The sequence below is a fragment of the Lycium barbarum genome, chromosome 6 (assembly GCF_019175385.1).
Source record: "Lycium barbarum isolate Lr01 chromosome 6, ASM1917538v2, whole genome shotgun sequence".
NCBI lineage: Eukaryota > Viridiplantae > Streptophyta > Magnoliopsida > Solanales > Solanaceae > Lycium > Lycium barbarum.
The window spans coordinates 133,964,380-133,986,841 of NC_083342.1; the positions used below are offsets into that span (position 1 = coordinate 133,964,380).

Consider the following 22,462-nt stretch of genomic DNA (forward strand, 5'->3'; position numbering starts at 1 on the left):
TTACCAGTAATAATGTATTATCCACTTGAACGCAATTGAGCAACACTTGAAATTAAAACTATGCAGAATACGCCTTCTTCCCAGCTTGAGCGGAGTTTAGTTGAGAAATTCTTCCCAACTTGAGCGGAGTTTAGTTGAGAAATTGGCATATAAAGGTGTGTAGGGCACGCGGCGATGGTGACAAATCAGATTCGAGTCAGCAAGCAAGGCGCATCATACAATCCCGGATAAATAATTTGGTAACCCGCTTCCGGAGGCAGAAACTACAAGAGTTCCGGATGACATGTGGCGATAGTGACAAGTCAGATTCGAGTCAGCAAGCAAGGGGTTCCGGAGAAATCATACAAAGTCCCGGATAAATAATTTGATAACCCGCTTCCGGAGGCAGAAACTACAAGAGGTTCAGGGAAGCATGCCAGCTCACCGGTCAAACGTCATTTAAGATGTGACCGTTACAGTCTTCCAGCCTTTACCACCTCTTTATTACCTTCTATTGCAGCATCAATATTGGGAATTAAGAGGGCATGATTTGTGGATCATACACCCCATAGCTCTAGTGTCTCATTCTCTTGTAAGGCCTTTGAAACATTATACAACAATACAAAGTAGTCATATTATTCTTAGCATTTGCTCTTTCTTACTTAATTCGTTAAGGTGATAGTAATTTACAGCCCGAACACTCTAGTTCAAAGCTTCTCCAAGGCCCAATACTTTCACTTGTCTTGTTAACTATTGCTTGCTATTTTATAATTTTGATTATATTGATCCACATATTCTTGACCACGTACACAAATTCAACTGCACATATTCTTTTGTGTAAACAAAAGGAACTAGTTCTTTTTTTCTTTTTCTTTTTTGTTTCCTTTGATTTATGAATTTATCCATTTGGTTTGGTATCTAATGTAAATCTTATTGGTTATTAATTTAAATATGCTATGTATTAATCTTTTAGAAGAAAAGCGTGTAAATAATTAAGGGGTAGGAAATATATAATCATTTCATCACAGAACCAAAAACCTTCTAGGTAGAGAAGTGCATTATCTTCCATATTTCCCCTTTTCAATACGCCGCTCTCAGTCTGGTGAACCAATTCTTTTCCCGCCCTATTAAACCCTCCAAATCCAAATGCTCTCTCAATCTAACTTCCTTTCTCTAAATCACAGCAGCTCTCTACCTCCAATCTCTATTAATAACCGGAAAAGCGTTTCCGGTTCACTTGCCTTTTCAAATTCCGATATCAATTCGTTTCCGATTTCACACGGAATCAAATTATCGTTGCCTACGATGAGTTTGCATTGTGTGGTGTCTAATGAAGCACAAATAGATGATTTAGGAGTTGAGCTTGACAAATTTGCCGCTGTCGGTAATAAAGTTGCTGATGCTGCTGGTGAAGTCATCCGTAAATACTTCCGGAAAAGCTTTGATATTCTCGATAAACAAGATTTGAGTGAGTGTTTTATTAATTTTTTAGATAATGGTAAAAAATACACCTAACTGTTTTTTTCGTGAGTTTCACACTTCAACTATCATTTGTTACCCTTTCCTACCTAAACTATCACCATTTATGTTTTTTTTTACCTGAACTATCTGTTGCGAATAAAATAGCCCCGCAAAAATAATATTCACGGTATTAGCAAAAATAATATTCACGGTATTAGTGATAAACGCGGAACACTAAGTTATAGTTAAATCAGCAAGAATAAAACAATGCAGCAATAATGACACTAAGATTTTACGTGAAAACCATTCTGAATAAGGGAAAAACCACGGCCAAGAGGAGCAGCTGATATTATTATAGTAAGAAATTTTTCACTCTGTAGTCACGAGTATAAATACTTCAAAGACCATTACACACTCAAAAAGAAAAACACTCTTTTGATTTTGTCAAAGGAAGAAAAAACCTTTGCTACACGGACGGAATAGGCTAGCTATCAGTTGTTGCCTTTGCTACATGGACTATCACCATCTACTCAACTAGGTGTGTTACAATACATACAACACGCCGCTGTTGGTAACGTAATTGTTGATGCTGATGGTGATAGTTCAGTCACGAGTATAAATACTCCAAAAACCACTACACACTCAAAAAGGAAAAGAAACACTCTTTTGATTTTTCCCACCTCACTATAATATCACTCACACTCTATTTTTCTTCACAGACCATTTTCTTACACAGTCTATGATATACCTCACTTTGCTCTCACTCAGATGTATTGTCTGAGATTTTTGGTGTATCTCTAAACTGAAAGAGAGCTCCCTATTTATAGGGATGGAGTGTGCAATTTTTTCTCTTGGCATTAGTTGGCCTGTGCCAATTCTTCAGCCTTGCATTTAATTTGGCCGGTGTCAAATTCAAATAATGGGGCTGGTCAAAGTGATTTTGTCAAAGGAAGAAAAAACCTTCCTTCTTTAAAAATTTGGCCGGTGCCAATGTCAAATAATGGGACTGGTCAAAGTGATTTTGTCAAAGGAAGAAAATCTTCCTTCCTTAAAATATGGAATAGGGACTGGACCCCACAAATCTCCCCCTCCAGTCCCATTCACCTGAAAGAGGGTACACTGGCTTCTAGTTTGAGTGCATGCCGACAAGTTCTTTGCACGATTCGAACTTATCTCTCGGTACCACCTTGATCAGCATGTTCCTTCTTCCCGTTATTCACCTAATGAGTATGTATTACTCACTGATGGGGGAGAACCTGAATGTTATGAAGAGGCCATGGAAGATGAGCACAAGGATCAATGGATTGAAGCCATGCAAGATGAGATGAAATCTCTGCATGAGAACCATACTTATGAGTTGGTGAAATTGCCTAAGGGCATGAGAGCTTTGAAGAACAAGTGGGTGTTCAAAGTTAAAGCCGAAGAACACAGCTTGAAGCCCAGATACAAAGCTAGATTGGTTGTTAAGGGATTTGGTCAAAGGAAAGGTATTGACTTTGACGAAATATTTTCTCCTGTCGTGAAAATGTCCTCCATTCGGACAGTTCTTGGTTTGACTGCTAGTCTTGATTTGTAGATTGAGCAGATGGATGTGAAAACTGCTTTTCTTCACGATGACTTAGAAGAGGAGATTTATATGGAACAACCTGAGGGCTTCAAGGCAAAAGGTAAAGAAAATCTTGTATGCAAACTTAAGAAGAGTCTATATGGATTGAAGCAAGCTCCTAGACAGTGGTACAAGAAGTTTGAATCTGTTATGGGGGAGCAAGGCTACAAGAAGACTTCTTCAGATCACTGCGTTTGTACAAAGATTCTCTGTGACTTTATCATCCTTCTACTATATGTGGATGATATGTTGATTGTAGGCAGGAATGCTTCCAAGATTGATGAGTTGAAGAAGCAGTTGAGTAAGTCTTTTGCAATGAAAGACTTGGGTCATGCTAAGCAGATTTTGGGCATGAGAATTACTCGTACGAGAGATGAAAAGAAGCTTTATTTGTTGCAGAAAAAGTACATAGAACGTGTACTGGAGCGCTTCAATATGAAGAGTGCTAAGTGGGTTAGCACACCTCTTCCTGGTCATCTGATACTGAGCAAAGAAATGTGTCCTACAACAACGGAGGAAAAAAAAAAGAATGGCCAAGATTCCTTATTCCTCTGCCGTCGGAAGTTTGATGTATGCAATGGTATGCACTCGACCAGATATTGCTCATGCAGTCGGTATTGTTAGCAGATCTCTCGAAAATTCAGGGAAAGAGCATTGGGAAGCTGTAAACTGGATACTCAGGTATCTAAGAGGAAACTCAGATGAATGCTTGTGTTTTGGAGGATCAAATCCAATTTTGAAAGGCTATACAGATTCTGATATGGCAGGTGAGGTAACCTTGATAACAGAAAATCCACTACTCGATATCTGTTTACTTTTTCAGGGGGAGCTATATCATGGCAGTCGAAGTTGCAGAAGTGTGTCGCACTGTCTACAACTGAAGCAGAGTATATTGCGACTACTGAAGCTGGCAAAGAGATGATATGGCTCGAGAGATTCCTTCAAGAACTTGGATTGCAGCAAATGGAGTATGTTGTCTATTGTGACAGTCAGAGTGCAATAGACTTGAGCAAGAACTCTATGTACCATGCGAGAACAAAACAAATTGATGTCAGATATCATTGGGATTCGTGAACAAGTGGAGAACGAATCATTTCAGATCAAGAAGATTCACACGAGTGAAAACTCTGCAGATATGCTGACCAAGGTGGTATCGAGAGACAAGTTCGGCATGCACTCAAACTAGAAGCCAGTGTACCCTCCTTCAGGTGAATGGGACCGGAGGGGGAGATTTGTGGGGTCCAGTCCCTATTCCATATTTTAAGGAAGGAAGATTTTCTTCCTTTGACAAAATCACTTTGACTAGCCCCATTATTTGACATTGGCACCGGCCAAATTTTTAAGGAAGGTTGGTTTTTTTTTCCTTTGACAAAATCACTTTGACCAACCCCATTATTTGAATTTGACACCGGCCAAATTAAATACAAGGCTGAAGAATTGGCACAGGCCAACTAATGCCAAGAGAAAAAATTGCACACTCCATCCCTATAAATAGGGAGCTCTCTTTCAGTTTAGAGACACACCAAAAATCTCAGACAATACATCTGAGTGAGAGCAAAGTGAGGTATACCATAGACTGTGTAAGAAAATTGTCTGTGAAGAAAAATAGAGTGTGAGTGATATTGTAGTGAGGTGCGAAAAATCAAAGGTGTTTTTTTTCCTTTTTGAGTGTGTAGTGGTCTTTGGAGTATTTATACTCGTGACTGAACTATCACCATCAGCATCAACAATTACGTTACCAACAACGGCGTGTTGTATGTATTGTAACACACCTAATTGAGTAGATGGTGATAGTCCATGTAGCAAAGGGAACAACTGATAGTTGGCCTATTCCGCTTCGAGGTGTGTTTTAATACATAGATGGTGGTAGTTCAGGTAGGAAAATGGAATAACTGATAGTTGAGGTGTGAAACTCGAGAGAACACGATAGTTGAGGTGTGAAACTCGAGAAAACTGATAGTTTAGTTGTTTTTGATCATTAACTCTTTTATATTTGCTGATATATTGCTTGTGGATTTTAGTTTTGCGGATGAAACAATATATTTATATGGAAATTTGTGGTAAAAGGTCCAGTGACAATTGCTGATCAATTGGCGGAGGAATCAATGGTGAAGATAATCCAAGAGAATTTCCCTTCCCATGCAATGTGAGTTTATTAAGCTATCACAAGTGTACTACTTGTTGCTTTTCTAACAATGATAGAGCTATCCTTTTTTGATTCTAAAGCCAACAAGCTTGCATGTTTAAACTTCCTCATTTCTGGTTAGTTAATTGTTGGAGTTGAAGTTGGACAAAACATTTTCACCTTGGCCTCACTGTCTCTTTTAGTTCAGAGAGACTTCTTTTAGTATGACGGTTAGCATGTGATATTTGTGAATTTAACCTCACACTCAAGGTAGGAAAAAATGCACCATCTCGTGCTGGTCTAGCATTTACTAGAAACTTATTTTGTAACATGCCATTTTTTGTTCTATCCAGAGCTGAAAAGTAAATTATCTAGAAAAGGAAAGAGAGAGTACAGTTTAAATGGATCTTATTCGGTGAATTCAGTTTGTGAGAAGTCCTCTTTGGGTGAAAGGAATATCAAGCAACCATAAGCTTTCTATGATCTTTGACATTATCCCCAGCCTAATTGAACTTTTCAGCATTTGCCTGTGTGCTTTTGATACGACTGTAATAGAATACCAGTGAGGTTTCCATAAGTTTTAATTGGTAGAGCCACTCTATTTACTTGTATAATGCCGATACATAAGATCGTCCTTGTAGTAGCCGAATACCATTCACGCTGCTAATTCGATAGATGCGAGTCAGTGCAATTCTTTCAGATCCATTTTTCTTTTCTTTTTTTTCTTTTGGGAGAATAAATACAATTGATATTTCATTATGTATCATGGCTTGTGTATCCGAATAATAATGGAAGGCCTTACTTTAGATGCTGCTGAGTCCTTAAATCATTGATCAAGAGTCAATTATGAAGCTTCGCTTGACATCTCTGTTGGATTTATTTTGTCTCTGTATGTTTGCTGCTGAGAATTTGTATTTAAACTGCTTGGTGATAGTTATGGAGAGGAGAGGGGATGGAGGTGTAAAGAGGAAACTGCAGACTATGTTTGGGTTTTAGATCCAATAGATGGGACGAAGAGTTTCATTACAGGTACCTGCTTGTCTTTTCCTTATCAACTCTGTTCAGCCTATAGCTCAAATATTCATTCATCGGAATACCTTTTACTTACAGGGAAACCTGTGTTTGGCACTCTTATTGCTCTGTTGTACAAAGGTAAACCGGTATGAATCGCCAGCCAGTTGATTGTATTTGTATCAATAAAAAACCTTGCTCACTACTAGATCAACGAAAGCTTGCTTATTAGTCCTGTCAGCTGTCTACTGTCAACTTTTTTCTCCCAAACTCTGTTAGCATTGGGACAGCATTTGCTGGTGGAAGTGTATTTGAGTCATTTTACAGTAAAACAGGCGTCTGTTGGCATACTTTTGATTTGTAACTGTTGCTGTCAAAATGTGCTCCCTGTAGAAGATATTGTCATGTTTAACTTATCAAAAAGGGAAAAGAGATAGATACTCATGAATTTATAAACAAAAAATAATAGAGAAAAAGGAAAAATGGGAAAAACCTCCATCTTTTTGGACTAAATACAACTGAATATCCATTTTGAGAACATGCTTAATCACCTCTTCATTTTGCGAAGTTCTAGATTGGTTGGTAGATGCGTAGTTCCCGTATGTGTTAGCCATTTAGTTGTATTCCTGTGTAGACGTTCCCTCATCCTGAATTGGAATATTGATGTTTATTCAAGACGACGACAACAACAACAACAACAAGAAGCCCAGTATAATCCACCATGTGGAGTCTGGGGAGAGTAGAGTGTACGCAGACCTAACCCCCACCTTGAAAGGTAGGGCGGCTGTTTTCGAAAGACCCTCGGCTTAAGAGAGGAAAACAAGACAAAAGGTCAGATGGGATCAAGCATATCGAAAATAATATGAAAACAAGGAATAACAAAAGCGAGAAAGTCATGGTAGGACAGTCCGGAAAGAAAGGAGCATTAACTATTATAGATAAATAAGATAATCAAAGTACAAGGACCTAATAAATATAAGCAGCAATCAAATGCGAAAATCAAATGGCAATAAACAAATGAGCAAAACTACAACTACTATGGTGAAAGGATAAGCCACCTAGCCTTCTATCCTAATCTGAGTCTTCCACAACCTCCTATCTAAGGTCATGTCCTCGGTGAGCTGAAACTGTGCCATATCCTGTCTAATCACCTCTCCCCAATACTTCTTCGGCCTCCCTTTACCTCTCTTGAAACAGTCCATAGCCAACCTCTCACATCTCCGCACTGGAGCATTTGTGTCTCTCCTCTTCACATGTCCAAATCATCTCAGCCTCGCTTCCCGCATCTTGTCCTCCACCGATGCCACTCTCACCTTGTCTCGGATATCTTCATTCCTAATTCTATCCCTCCTAGTGTGTCCACACATCCACTGCAGCATTCGCATTTTCGCGACTTTCATCTTCTGAACGTGAAATTTCTTGACTGACCAACACTCCGCCCCGTACAATAAAGTTGGTCTAACCACCACTTTATAGAACTTGCCTTTAAGTTTTGGTGGCACTTTCTTATCACACAGCACTCCGGAGGCGAGCCTCCATTTCATCCACCCTGCACCAATACGATGTGAAACATCATCGTCGATATCCACATCTCCCTATATAATAGACCCAAGATACTTAAAACTTCTTTTCTTTTGAATGGCCTGGGTACCAAGCCTCACTTCCTCGTCAGCCTCACGCGGTAGGCCACTGAACCTGCACTCCAAGTATTCTGTTTTGGTCCTACTCAATTTAAATCCTTTAGACTCCAACGTCTGTCTCCAGCCCTCCAGCTTATCGTTAACTCCGTTGCGAGTCTCGTCAATCAGGACTATGTCATCCGCAAACAACATACACCAAGGCACCTCACCTTGTATTTATCGCGTCAATTCATCCATCACCAAGGCGAATAGAAACGGGCTAAGAGCTGATCCCTGATGCAACCCTATCAGAACAGGGAAGTGCTCCGAGTCTCCTCCTACCGTCCTTACCCTGGTCTTAGCTCCATCGTACATGTCCTTTATCGCTTTAATGTACACCACGGGTACACCTTTAGCCTCCAAGCATCTCCATAGGACCTCTCTTGGCACTTTGTTGTAGGTTTTTTCTAGGTCAATGAATACCATGTGCAAGTCCCTCTTCCGCTCCCTATACTGCTCTACCAATCTCTTTACAATATGAATGGCTTCTGAAGTCGAGCGCCCCAGCATGAATCCAAACTGGTTCTCTGAAATAGACACATCTCTCCTCACCCTTTCCCACACTTTCATAGTGTGACTTAGCAGCTTGATACCTCTATAGTTGTTGCAGCTTTGAATGTCTCCCTTGTTCTTATACACGGGAATCATTGTACTCCACCTCCATTCTTCCGGCATCTTCGCTGTCTTGAAAATGACATTAAACAACCCAGTCAGCCACTCCAAGCCTACCCTGCCTACATTTTTCCAAAATTCCCCAAGAATCTCGTCAGGTCCGGTCGCTCTTCCCCTGCGCATCCATTGATGCTTATTCAAGAAATTAACAATATCAAGTAGGTGCTTTTGATTTTTTTTTTTCCTTAATAGTTGTCCGCTCAATATTGTGTAGGTGCTTTTTTCCTTATTGCCATCTGGGATCACTCGTGTTAGGAATATTGTGTTCGACTCTCAAACTACTTAATTTAGCTTTCCCTTGGTGTAATGAGAGTTCCAGCCTATGATACCATATGTAATCTCCTTATACTATGCTACAATAGACTGTGAGACCCATATGTAGGTAAACTGTGATTTCGAGAGTCGGTCAACATGATGTTCTCTTCATTTCTGCTTTTCTAGATTCTTGGCATTATTGACCAGCCTGTACTGAGAGAGAGGTGGACTGGTTTAAGTGGGCGACGAACTACCTTGAATGGGCAAGAAATCTCCACACGCAGTTGTTCAAGTCTTTCAAAAGCCTACCTGTATGTTTCTCCTTCGAACCCTTTCTTTACAAAAATAGAACATTGTTACTCACCTTCAAGTACTTGTATTCTGTGTATCTGTTTTAATTTATCAGGGATACGAAAAGTGTGCTGCATCTACTTCTCATTTTCGTTCTTTCAAGTTCAGGTACACTACTAGCCCACATTTGTTCGAAGGAGACGCTGAGATTGCATTTGCTCGTGTTAGAAGCAAGGTATGTAACATTATGGCAAGTTCTAGCTAATGTGCAAGCAAGATAGGCAAAAATGGGGAAGGAACAAGGAGGGCAATGAGAAGATCCGAGCAGGAGGAAACTAAAGAGGAAAAAGAGAATGCATTGCACTCTGCATTCTCTTTCCTCCACTGTGAATTCTTATCTCTTCCTCTACTTCTGTTACAGGTGAAAGTTCCACTGTACGGATGTGATTGCTATGCATATGCCCTGTTGGCTTCTGGATTTGTGGATCTTGTAATAGAGTCTGGTCTTAAGGTCAGTTAATCGCTCTCTGCTCTATTGCCTAGACCAGTAAAGATAAGATTATGCTTACCATGTGTGTGTATTGAGCTTTTTCCCTCCATATAGAGGAGAGCCAGCGTATTTTCATTGTTTATGTCCAATATCAGTGAAGTGGTAACTGATTGGAATTTCGGTATATGAGTATATCCCTACCTCCTGATAAATATATTGATGCAGGGTGAAAATTTTGCTGTTTTAGTTCCCTTATGACATTAAATTGCTTTTTTTTTTTAACTTCCATAACCTCTATGCTGATGTCAAAACAAAAAATTTCAGCCATACGACTTCCTCTCACTTGTGCCAGTAATAGAAGGTGCTGGAGGAGTTATAACCGACTGGACAGGACAACAATTTAATTGGAAAGCTTCTGCTGGTTCACCAGCCACAAGTAATTCTTATTTATCAATTTAAATTATCATTTCATATACACAAGCTAACCTTGAATGTCTTGAAATATGCCTGCAAGTCAACATGTGAATTATATCCTAATTTCACTTGGCAGGTTTCAATGTAGTGGCAGCAGGTGATAAACAAGTTCACCAACAAGCTTTGGATGCATTGCAGTGGCAGTAGAGGCAGCTGTGTTTGAATTTATATATAGTGCTTCTTCATGGTGGAGACTAAGAACAAGGTCAAACGGACCTCACAGTATTCGCTTTACTCCCTTGGGCGGATATCATAGTTATTGATTACTTGGGACCGAGTCTCTACATTAATTTAAATTGCAAACTGAAATATAATGTGCTGTAACCTTCAATAAGCTGTCCAATTGGTTCATCAGATTAATTAACCACATGCTTTTCCAGTTCCTATTCACGTTATTTTATGACAATCTTTTTCAATTCCAAGATTGATTTTACTTGAAGAAACTGAAAGAACACAAAAGCACAAGAAAAAGGAGTCGATGTAATTGCTACCAAAAAAAAAAAAAAAAAAACAAAGAAATACTGAGTTCTACTTTTTCTTCCGTCGTGAAGTATAGTTTTGTACTATCTGAATCAATTAATTAATTAAAGGCAAAGGTGTAAATATGCCCCTCAATCTTGCGATTTAAAGTGTATATATATACCCTTGTCGTTATAAAATGATGCAAATATACTCTTTTCGCTGACGGAGTTTTTTTAAAAATTATTTAAATTATTTTTTAATTAAAAAAAATGTCACGTGACTTTAAAAAAAAAGTCATTTTTTCGGTAGACATATTTTTCTAAAAGTCATATGGTAATTTTTTTCTAGTGTGTCGGGTCTGATTCATTTAAAAAAATATCTCTGTGACTTTAAAAAAATAAATTTACCCATTTTTTAAAACAAATTAGACCTGACCCACCAGGAAAAAAAAATGTCTACTGAAAAAAAAATAGGTAGACTTTTTCCTAAAGTCACGTGATAATTTCTTTGAATTAAAAAATAACCTAAATGATTTTTTTTTTAAATCTCATTCAGTGAAAAAGGTATATTTGAACCATTTTATAACGACAAGAGTAAATTTACACTATTTTACAACGGCAGAAGTATATATGCATCACTTTTATAACGAGGGAAAAAATTGAGTATATTTGCTCCTTTGCTCAATCAATTGCTCTTCCTTCCAAGTTTTAATCGACTGATTATTGCAAGTGTTAGGGCCTTCAGAACTGTCTGATATAAGAACGGGAAAAAGGCTTAATCGACTCTAACAAACAATCCTGAGAACAGTCAGATTGCATCCCTCTGCCGTATTGCCTAATATACGACCACCTCAGTATTAAGTTTAAAGTTCATTTTTCTTTTTGGGTCTAATGCTAATCAGAATTCAGTACATAGAAACGCAAATACAGCAAATAAACATCCACCGTCTCTATTCTCTTCTACCATCCTTCAACAGACGCCACGAGAAACACAATAAATGCAGCTGCTTTCAGAGAAAGGGGTTGCTGCTTTACATAATTTGAAGTACAGAATAAAGAAACCCAAATGGTACAGCAACCGAAGACTGCATCCGGCATTGTCATACCATTGAAATTGGTCCATGGCCCATGAGCTCGTGCTTATTCCTTACCAAAATCAGCACTGTAGTGAGCACTTGATTCAAGTTTCTTTGCTTCGTTCAGTTTCCTTACCGCCTACAGGAAAAGTTGTCTCACGAGGATGAGAAATTGGAAAAAGAATTTTAGAATACAATAACACTACCAAGTAGAAGCAACAAGGCATTTCTTTCTGGAACAAAGTTCTAACGATGAAAAATAGGAAAAAAGGAATTAGAGAACACACATGATACGAAGTAGAAACAAAGAATCTCTTCCAAAACAAGGTTTCAATGTGAATTATGGACTTACTGTACCGACACTCTTAGTTAAAGAATATTTAAGTGTGCTTTCATTAAAATAATAAATCGAGTGTGCTACTACCTAGGGTAGTGGTACAAAATCTAAAAGCAGTAGTGATTCACATAATAACACGCATACAGATTTACCATGAGTCACTAAATTTCTTCGAGTAATAAACACTTTGGTAGCATGAAGACCTCTATAAGGTGAATTCATAAAAGAGCCAATCAGTGAAATTAATAAATTGCCACTTTACAAACAGAAATTTCGGAAAAGACGACAAATACCTTCATGAAATCCTCATGGATGACATAATCACGCTCTGCGCGTATTGCGAACATACCAGCTTCAGTGCAAACATTCCGCATATCAGCTCCATTAAAACCCTGAGGAGAAAACAAGTTAACAGAAGTTTGATGCAATAGGAGCAGAGAAGTTTGATGCAATAGAAGCAGTATAACAGTGTTCTTGTTATCATTATTAGCAAACCTCAGCGAGCTTAACAGCAGCCTCGTAATCAATTTCACCATGTTTGGCAATCCCAGAAGCATGGATCTTGAGGATTTCCATTCTTGATTGTTCATTAGGCAAGGGTATTTCTATCTTTCTATCTAACCGACCAGGGCGAAGAAGAGCTGGGTCCAAGACATCGGGTCTGTTTGTTGCCATAATCATTTTCACCTGAAAACAGAATAAAGATAAAATAGACTCAGGCGAACAAACCCTCCCGTTTTATGCATTCTACTCTTTCCTATTGTTTTTTAAATGGGCATTCTAACTCTTCTTTATGAGCGTGTTAAAGAAATAATTGTGTAATTCCATGCGTAGGTCATTTCTAAGCCTGTATGTCACTCAACCCCCCGCTCCTCCTTAATCCTATGGAATAAATCTCAACACATATTAGAATACATTGAAGGTCAATCCAGACCTTTCCAAGCTGGTCAAATCCATCCAACTGATTAAGCAACTCCATGAGCGTTCTTTGAATTTCACGGTCTGCACTTGTTCCCTCGCTAAAACGACGTCCACCAATTGCATCAATCTCATCCATGAAAATGATGCAGGGCTACAAGTGAAGATAATAAGTGTCAACATTTTAAGGCACAACACAACAACAACAACATTTTAAGGCACCTTCAGGAATTATTCATCACGTCTAAGACTCCCAATATATACAATGAATTAATTATGAAGTCCTTACTTGGTGATCACGAGCATAGTTGAACATTTCCCTGATCAATCTTGCACTCTCACCAATGTACTTATCAATAATGGCACTTGATACAACCTGCAGCAATCACCAATTGTAGAGGTCCAAATTATGAGATGCTATTGGACTGGAGGATAAAACTAAAAGTCTAGAGCACCAACCTTTAAGAAATTGGCATCTATGTTGCTAGCGATTGCCCTGGCTAACAATGTCTTGCCAGTTCCAGGTGGCCCATAGAGAAGAACACCCTGGGATAGAATCCTTTGTTGGTTCAAAGTGATATTACAAGCAAAAGCTATATTTGTCCATGCCGACAAACGTATGAGACTGTGGAAAAATTATGTTGAATGACTTACCTTTGGAGGCTTAATTCCAACCCGGAGAAAAAGCTCAGGGTTCATTAGAGGTAACTCTATGGATTCTCTCAGCTCCCTGATCTGATCTGACAGTCCACCCACGGCAGAGTAACTAATGTTGCCAGGATCTTCATGAAGCATGTTGTATACAACTGGATCAACCTGCCATTAATCTCTCATCATAAGGAAATTGAAGATGGACAAACGTAATAATTTTAAATGTAGACCCAAACGATTAACACTTGCAAGCAAAATAGTAACTACTAACTTCCCGGGGGAGTGCCCGCATGATTGTAAGTGTTGTCATATCGAGAACCACTCTTGTGCCCGAAGTCAGTTTTTCCTTGTCAACTTTACTGCGACAGCCAACCACATACCTCGGGCCGCTGCTAGCTTTTACTATCACTGCAAAGGTAATGGAAGGTACAGATTAGTCCCATACATTTCTGCAGTTTCTTAGTAAGTTCTTTCATGTCAAAAAAATGAAACTAAAACCACACTTTGTGATTAAGAGTGCATACCTAGGAGTAAAAAAGTAAATAAATATTAGTCAGGATAAAGAGTACTTACAACGCTCATTATCTAGAGGTCGGAGAACTTCTCCTATGATCTGTCCAACACTCTGAAGTGACTTCAAATCATCTTCTGTTTTAGCATATTCCTTCTTGGTAGCTCGCAAGTTCTCTCTCACTGAGGAGGTAACTTTATAATAAGTAGGAGTAATATAATAACAGAAAGATAAAAAAAGAATACGAATACTACGAAGTTTTGTAGGACCAAGAATTTAAGTTGCTTATCAGCTTATAGGAAAACAACCTAGTAGAAGGAATAAAAATCAAGGAACAATTACGAAGTACTTGAACATGTATTCATAATCACTAATAACTAAAATTTGATCTATATCTTTTTCTCTCGCTTTGTGGTGTATCACAAACAAGGTTATACCAACTCCGGGAAACTAAGGACACATTCGCATATTGCCAAATAAGAAGCATTGATTTATGAGAGTTCTATAGTGGGGATCCGTATCAAAATAGCTACAACATCCTTTCTGAATAAAAGAACAGATAACTCCATGAGATTATATACATCAAGGCATGCTTAAATAAATCATCAGGCTATAGTTTGTTGACTGATGAAGTATGACAACTCCCCTACAGCACTTGTACTTTGTGGAGTGGAAAGGCATTTTAGTGAAGGAATAGAATCTAACAAATGGAAAGACCAAAAAGGATTGGCATGATCTAGTCCATGGTTTCCCGCAAAAAATCCTGTTGATTACCAGAACAGGAATCCATTTTCCAACAAGCAAGAGTTACTGATAACTAAGAAAAGATAAGTAGCAATAACATTTGTTAGATCGAGTTTTTATGAAACATTCTACATTAGGTTACATTATATTATACGCCACCATGTTTTACCCAAACCTTGAAGATCCACACAAATGCTTTACATTCCAAAATCATATATATACATAAATACATGTATAAGTATGTGTAGTACATTATACATATGCAAAAAAAAGAAACTAAAAAAGTTAAGCCAAGATACTATGATACATGAAGCACTTAAGGAATGATTGAAAATGATTTCAGAACTTCAGAGGTCAGAAGCTGTAAAAAGGAATTTACTTTTACATGTAGTTTAATGGAGTTGTTCACTTGCATTGGCTTGTCTTATTTGGTGTTTCACCATTTTTATCTTTAAAAGTTCTTCCTAATGTGAAAATACAAACTCTATCGCTCTTACGCTAATCATCTGTCTAATAACATGAAGCAAGTAAAAAGCATAATCATCGGCTCATTTGAACCGTCGGAAATCGATAGTCCACGGGAGAGCTCCAACGCAAGCGTGTGTGGAAGATGAGCTAGAAGGCTAGGAAATACCTTAGAAATATCTTCTAGTGCTTGTGACATCATTGATATATGACATGGAGTCATTGGATGAACAAAAAAATGGAAGCTAAAAGTGCGATGTACAGCGCAGAGTAGCAAAGTCCAGTGTAGATTCGGACTGCAGCGCAACAATGCAGCACGGATTTTCTGCCTGGCCAACATGGAACATTTAGTTTAATGATATTTCGGTCTTCTTGACATTCCCTATCCCATTGGTTAGGATCTTTGTTTTAGATTTGGAAAAGTTAAAGTTGAGAGACTTAGCCTAAACTTAACGTTTCTAAACGTAGGAATTGATCTCATGTTTTGTTCTTCTTCTTGAAGTTCAACTTGAGTCCAACTTGAATCTTTTAGGGTAAGATTTTTCGTATGAGCTCATCTCTTTACCCTCCTGTTTCTTTCTTTCTCTGGATTGAATCTTAGTTGGAATATTAACTAGTACTAGGTTGAGTAGGTTCTACCATATTTGTTTGGAATTGACTGATTAAATGTTTTATCTATTCTTTCTTTATTTTCATTGCAATTTCTTTGGGTTTGAATCATCGTTAGTGATAATTCATAACAAGGATTGAGTTTGGTTAATACTTGAGTTTGTGCTGTTCTAATCCGTATAAATCAAGTTCACCCCCATCTTTTATTCTTCATCAGTTTTCTTCCGCTAATCTGTGCGCCATCACAAGTGTAGCATAGAACCCAAATAGAACCTTGTACCAAGCAATGACACACAAGATGCTTTCTCTAATCTTCTTCGTCTCAAGTAATGCTTAATTTCAAAATAAAGCAATCGCGGTTCAGGACACATTGGCCATACCCATGAAAATACAAAACAAATTTCGCACATGTGTGAGGTAGGTTCAAAATATATGCTAAAATTCTTTTTCTAGTACAAATTCCAACTTTAACCACATAAACAATCCCTGCAATATATTACTAGCATTAAACTTTTCATATTTGCAGCTTCAGCTTACCGAGGATATGACCTTAGATAGGAGGATATGGAGGTTGCCGTTGAGCGTTTTCCCGATTTCATGCGGGATATGTTTGGTGGTAGTTTGGTACACCGTACCTGTTTCCCCTTTCATACAAGCAGTATCAGCACTATTCTCGTACCTTCTTGTCCTTCGATTTCTGATACTAACTGTTGTTTCTTGTGCTTTGATTATTGCATTATTTTGTTGTTGTTAATGTTCCTTTTTTCTGAGTGCTATATAATGTTTTCCCTATTATTTGCTATGTCTTCTTTACTACGGTATTTTCCTTTTCAAACTGATTTGATATGCACCACAGAACATAAAATATCTAATCTTACCTATGAATATAAAAGGAAAAACGAAAAAGTGAAATTACTGAGCATCGAATTGAATAAATATCGACGAAAATTCACTACATGTAGGAGTAAATAACAGTATCAATTGATGCTCTTAAACCTAAATATACACTTGAGTAATCGAAATCAATGTGAAAATAAGAAGACTAGGGTTTATAAGATTTTCACCAGTGCGAACACGAGCATCAAGTTCTTTGTGCTGAAGGAGCTTTTTGCGATAATCGGCGAGTGCTGTACGGCGTCGTACTGCATCTTCTTCGGTCGACATGGCTAAGAGATCTGAACAACACTGCCTTTCTCTCGACTTGAAGAGGAAGAAACGTATATAGATAGATAGATCCCTGTTACCAAAATACAATTTCCTTTGCCCTTGTTTGTAATTATATAAGTTTCTTTTTAAATTCTAAATACAAAAAAAAATTCTCATCTTAAGAAGATGTACAGAGCAGCTTCTTGTTGGGCTCAGGGTTTCGCTACTTTATTCAAGCCCAGCGTAGAGCCCAATAAGGGGGGGGAAAGGGAGTCATTTGTACTTTTGTCTCTCTTCGGTACTGGTCTTTAACTTTTGTCCCTCATAACAAATAATTTTTTTCCGGGATATAAGTTTATATTTCACATCATAATATCCCACAAGTTATATCTCATGTGATGAACTTATGCCCAACTAGAAATAAGTTCTATTGTGAGGACAAAATTAAAAAACACCCATTTGAACGAAAAACCGTTCAATTTCTTAAACAACAACAAAAAAAGAGAGAGAGAGAGAAATCAAAATACATAGTCGTTCACCCAAAAAATAACTTGCAGATGTATAATTAGCGTATAATTTATGTATATTGGCTAGCATATATAAATATTTTTGCCAAGCAGAAAAATGTTTAACTTCACCAAAAAAAAAAAAAAATACACAATAAGAGAAGTGACCAAAAAGTTTTTAAAAAAACCTGCTTTTATGTTATGAAATAACTTAATCTTGCCCAAAAATAGAAAGAGAAGTGTAACATGATATGAGTCGAATTTGATCTTTTGATTCTACCAAATAATAATTGAAACAGTTTTCCTTTCATGTTATTATACATGTAAGGTTTAAGTGGACAATGATGCTAAGTGGTTGCAAGGTTGTTAAAATCGAAACTTATAACACTAGATTCGAATTGTGATCACATAAGTTATTTCTCTCAAAACAAGGAAAATTCTGGTGTTGAAGCCGTAGCAGCAAGAGATTTGAAGTTGAGCCTTTCTTTAATTTAAACCATAAGTTGCTAGCTCATAGAAAGTACCTAATAAATTAAATGAGGCCCTCTTTCCTTTTTCTTTCTTTTTTGGTTAAGTATATAACCACCTTGTGAAATATGGCTTCCTAACCGATAATATTTTATTGAAGACTAAACCTTTTATGAATTGTTTAGGGAAAAGGTCTAAATTTGTTCTTGCATTATTTGAAATTTCTCAAATTTTTTTCTCTATTAGAGTGTTGATTCATTCATACCTTTGTTGTTAGCAAATCATCTCGTGTTTGTCCTTATCATTAACGAAATCCTAACGTGAAATCGGTGGACTTCACATGTCCAAATTCTTCCTGAAAAGAAGTCTCTTTTTTAGCCCTCTACTTTTGATTAAAGTTTAAGTTGGATCAAGAACAAAAATGAAGCATTTTTGCCCTAGCCGAATAAGATTTTGAAAAAAGTTTAACGCACGAGTAAAGTTGTTCAATGTACATTATAATACATGAACAAAATTTGACCAATTTTTTACGATTGATTTGCAAACTTCTTTTTTCATATTTATTTGCATACTTCTTTTCTTCCCTTTTTGCGCCGTTTTGTTCTTTTATTTATTTTCCTACTCACAAGAAAGAAAAGAAGAGAACAAACTTAAACCAATGATTATTGAAAATAAAATGGTCAAAGAATTTGTGAACAGAATTTAGACGCTAATTAAAATGAACAGCGTAGAGAAAAGACCGGTGCATTAACCATTTCAACCACTAAAACACGTAAAACCTTAAACAAAATAAGTGCGCCAATGGTAACAGAAATTCGAAACCAAAGCCAAAAATCTCCACGCCCCACAACAATGGCGATAATATTGGCAAAAACATACTGATTTCAAATCTCTCTACCTTAATTTTTCCACCATTCCTCTCTTTCCTTTTTTTCTCTTTCATACACCCTCCATTCATAGTTTTTAGACAATTTTTTTTCTCAAATTTCATCCCCAAATCCTCATTAGGAGGGGCTGGAGATGAAAAAAATGCCTAGAGGATCACCACCACCACCGCCCTTTATTTCATTCTCATCGTCTAAAATAATGGCTAATATCCTCGTGGCGTTTGTTTGCCTCATTATCCTCGGCCCCTCGAGTGTAATAATTCCAGTTTCTGCACAATCATCAGATTCTACTGCCTCAGCAAAATCTTTTCCAGCATTTACACCATCAGATAACTACCTTGTTGATTGTGGATCCACTTCTCCTACTACTCTTCCAGGAAATCGCGCGTTTCAACCAGATCAAAATACAGCCAAATATTTAGCCTATAGCGGACGTGACATTCAAATTTCTGCACCTGATAATAAGAATGTACCTTCACCTATATACCTCAACGCGAAAGTCTTCGTTAGTGAAGCCACTTACACATTTCATGTGACTAGTCCCGGGTTGCATTGGATCCGTCTTCATTTTTTCCCTTTACAAAATAACGAATTTAATCTCCAAACCGCCAAATTCTCTGTTTCAACAGATACATTAGCCCTCCTCAAAGACTTCCAAATGGAGAAAAACGAAGCGATTCTAAAAGAGTTTCTTGTAAATGTTACAACAGAGCGTTACGCCATCAAATTTGCTCCTTCACAAGGCTCAATTGCATTTGTAAACGCCTTAGAGTTTGTTACTGCTCCAGGCAAATTACTTGACTATTCTGTCCCTCTTCTATTCCCCGTTTCACAAAAATTTGATCTTAGCACTAGTAATTTCGAAACAACCTATAGGCTTAATGTTGGAGGTTCATACCTTGATGGATCAAATGACACTTTAGGAAGAAGTTGGTTATCTGATGCACCGTTCCGTAATAATGCTACGGGACAGGTTGTTTCTGTTCAACCTTCTATCATTCAATATCCAACGGCGGGTGGGTCTCCTTTAATTGCGCCTCCTTCAGTTTACAGTTCTGCAGTAAAAATGGCTGATTCAGAAACTACAATTCCCAACTTCAACATATCGTGGACGATGGATATTGATACCTCGTATTCATACCTAATTCGCCTTCATTTCTGCGATATCATAAGCAAAGCGCTTAATGAACTATATTTCAACGTGTACATTAATGATAAGATGGCAATTTCCGGGCTAGACTTGTCATCTTTGACACAGCAATTGTCCACAGCTTTTTACAAGGATTTTGTGGTAGATTCCTCTTCAGCTTCCAATCCGCTTAGCGTAAAGGTTTCTCCGGTGAACGATGTCCAAGGATTCAAGAACGCGATCCTGAACGGCCTTGAGGTTTTTCGGATGAATAATTCTTTGGGTAGTCTTGATGGAGAATATGGTGTTGATGGAAAGAAAAGTAGTGGCCCAAGCAAAACAGTGGCTTATGTCGGTTTTGCTATGATGTTTGGAGCGTTTGTTGGATTAGGTGCTATAGTTTTCAAGTGGCAAAAAAGACCTCAAGATTGGCAAAAAAGGAATAGTTTCTCGTCTTGGTTGCTTCCACTACACGCTGGAGATACAAGCTTTATGGCAAGCAAGGCTTCGTTGTCGCGCAAGAGCCAATTTTTCTCTTCAACTATGGGGCTAGGCCGATACTTTTCATTTGCCGAGTTGTCAGACGCCACCAACAATTGGGATTCGAATGCCATAATTGGTGTTGGTGGCTTTGGCAATGTGTATTATGGAGAAATTGACGATGGAACAAAAGTAGCTGTCAAGAGAGGCAATCCACAATCTGAGCAAGGTATCAATGAGTTCCAGACTGAAATTCAGATGTTATCCAAGCTCAGACATCGCCATCTGGTGTCGTTGATTGGTTATTGCGATGAAAACACGGAGATGATATTGGTTTATGAGTTCATGCAAAATGGCCCCTTCAGAGATCATCTCTATGGAAAGAACCTTCCACCTTTGACATGGAAGCAAAGGCTAGATATCTGCATTGGCTCTGCTCGTGGGCTTCATTACCTCCATACAGGTAAGGGTGTCAAATGGGTGGGTTAAACTGAATTTAGGCGGGTTATTGACCCATCCAAAAAGTTATTTGGGTTGAAATGGGCTAAAACACTCGTCATAGCTCAACCCGCCCAATTCTTACTAAGTTTTATTTTCTTGTATGTTCTTTTATAATTTTTTACTACCTAATAGTTTTAATGACCCAACTCATTTCGCATAAGTCAATTTGGGTTACATATCAGCCTAATATTTTGATGGGCTGAAATGGACTGAGCTAATAAATGGGTTGGTCAATGACAGGCCCAAACTTGGGCGGGTTGGGCACGTTTTCATGAGCTAATTTTGTCACCCCTACATACAGGTGCGTCTACAGCAATTATCCACAGAGATGTCAAGACCACCAACATTCTTCTTGATGAGAACCTCGTCGCTAAAATGGCTGACTTTGGGCTATCAAAGGATTGCCTTGCCAACGAGACTCACGTAAGCACAGCTGTGAAGGGAAGTTTCGGGTACCTTGATCCTGAGTACTTCCGGAAGCAGCAGCTAACAGACAAGTCTGATGTGTACTCATTTGGAGTTGTACTTCTAGAAGTTTTATGCGCTCGTCCTGCAATTAATCCAGCACTTCCAAGAGAGCAAGTGAATTTAGCAGAATGGGCAATGCAATGGAAGAGAAAAGGCTTGTTAGACAAGATAATTGATCCTACTCTTGTGGGTAATATTAACCCAGAGTCAATGAAGAAATTTGCTGAAGCAGCAGAAAAGTGTTTGGCTGAATATGGAGCTGATAGACCTAGCATGGGTGATGTGTTGTGGAACTTGGAATATGCTTTGCAGCTGCAAGAAGCTTCATTACAAGGGAAGGCTGAAGAAGAAAACAAACCATCTGCTGCTCCAGCCTCTCCTGCTACAGTGGCCCCCACTCCTGTCCCGGCCTCTGCATCTTCGACTCCTGATAACAGACCAGTTTCTTCACCTGAGCAGACAAGAAATCCTGCTGAACTTCAAGCAATTGATGATCATTCAGGAACTGCAATGTTTGCTCAATTTGCTGAACTTAACGGACGATGATTGCCACTATCACTTTGACACAGATGATAATACAAAAATCTCAATTGGTATGTCCCAGTGAAATATGTAGTTGAAGCCAGCTCTTTTACTGATGACTTTTCTGCTGTTTTTTGTTGGACTTTCTCTTCCAAGAATGAGTCACTATAGCCGGAGGTTATCTTTTTGATTGTTTTGTATTTTCTAACATAAAATGCTGGACTTATAGCTGGAAAAAAGTTTGTGAACTAAATAATAATGTACTATTGTATAGTATTATTTACTTCATAGTTTCTCTTGCACTCTTTCTGTTGTCGTGCTTTTTGCAGTCTTGATGGGTCTAATGCTCGTTTTATGTAACTATTTACGCTGACTGGCTCTTGAGTAATTTGAATCACATTCTGCTAGTTCATCATATCAAATAAAAGAAATTCTCATTACATTTTCAGCTTGTTATTCAACGTACTATCTGAGCTTAAGGTCAGTTGAAGAATGCATATAATATGAACAAAAATTGCAATTAATCCATGTCAACCCTCG

At 38.0% G+C, this 22,462-nt stretch overlaps 3 protein-coding genes across 3 annotated transcripts; 2 read left to right on the plus strand and 1 right to left on the minus strand.

Annotated features, from left to right (window-relative positions):
- The first annotated feature begins 992 nt into the window (after positions 1-992).
- LOC132599198 (bifunctional phosphatase IMPL2, chloroplastic) lies at positions 993-10,427 on the plus strand. Its single transcript, XM_060312469.1, has 9 exons — positions 993-1,447; positions 5,114-5,192; positions 6,106-6,200; positions 6,282-6,331; positions 8,975-9,099; positions 9,248-9,314; positions 9,501-9,590; positions 9,894-10,005; positions 10,120-10,427. The coding sequence occupies exons 1-9, from the start codon at positions 1,126-1,128 to the stop codon at positions 10,188-10,190; spliced, it is 1,011 nt and encodes a 336-aa protein (XP_060168452.1). The 5' UTR covers positions 993-1,125; the 3' UTR covers positions 10,191-10,427.
- A 934-nt stretch (positions 10,428-11,361) lies between these two features.
- On the minus strand, positions 11,362-17,087 carry LOC132599197 (26S proteasome regulatory subunit S10B homolog B). Its single transcript, XM_060312468.1, has 10 exons — positions 16,880-17,087; positions 14,060-14,179; positions 13,758-13,894; positions 13,490-13,651; positions 13,295-13,381; positions 13,125-13,211; positions 12,852-12,989; positions 12,413-12,604; positions 12,211-12,309; positions 11,362-11,719 (listed from the first exon to the last, which is right to left on the minus strand). Exons 1-10 carry the CDS (start codon positions 16,977-16,979, stop codon positions 11,645-11,647), a joined length of 1,197 nt encoding a protein of 398 aa, XP_060168451.1. The 5' UTR covers positions 16,980-17,087; the 3' UTR covers positions 11,362-11,644.
- Positions 17,088-18,955: 1,868 nt separating this feature from the next.
- LOC132599196 (probable receptor-like protein kinase At4g39110) lies at positions 18,956-22,344 on the plus strand. The gene is made up of 2 exons (XM_060312467.1): positions 18,956-20,894; positions 21,234-22,344. The coding sequence occupies exons 1-2, from the start codon at positions 18,956-18,958 to the stop codon at positions 21,944-21,946; spliced, it is 2,652 nt and encodes an 883-aa protein (XP_060168450.1). The 3' UTR covers positions 21,947-22,344.
- Positions 22,345-22,462: the final 118 nt, after the last annotated feature.

Excerpts from the sequence above, each read along its gene's own strand:
- LOC132599198 (XM_060312469.1), top strand. The coding sequence starts at position 1,126 with ATGCTCTCTCAATCTAACTTCCTTTCTCTAAATCACAGCAGCTCTCTA. Across the intron at positions 6,201-6,281 it reads GACGAAGAGTTTCATTACAG|GGAAACCTGTGTTTGGCACT; the intron begins GTACCTGCTTGT and ends TTTTACTTACAG. Across the intron at positions 10,006-10,119 it reads TGCTGGTTCACCAGCCACAA|GTTTCAATGTAGTGGCAGCA; the intron begins GTAATTCTTATT and ends TTCACTTGGCAG.
- LOC132599197 (XM_060312468.1), bottom strand. The coding sequence starts at position 16,979 with ATGTCGACCGAAGAAGATGCAGTACGACGCCGTACAGCACTCGCCGAT. Across the intron at positions 13,895-14,059 it reads ACCTCTAGATAATGAGCGTT|TGATAGTAAAAGCTAGCAGC; the intron begins GTAAGTACTCTT and ends TTACCTTTGCAG. Across the intron at positions 12,310-12,412 it reads CTGCTGTTAAGCTCGCTGAG|GGTTTTAATGGAGCTGATAT; the intron begins GTTTGCTAATAA and ends TTTTCTCCTCAG.
- LOC132599196 (XM_060312467.1), top strand. The coding sequence starts at position 18,956 with ATGAAAAAAATGCCTAGAGGATCACCACCACCACCGCCCTTTATTTCA. Across the intron at positions 20,895-21,233 it reads GCTTCATTACCTCCATACAG|GTGCGTCTACAGCAATTATC; the intron begins GTAAGGGTGTCA and ends CCCTACATACAG.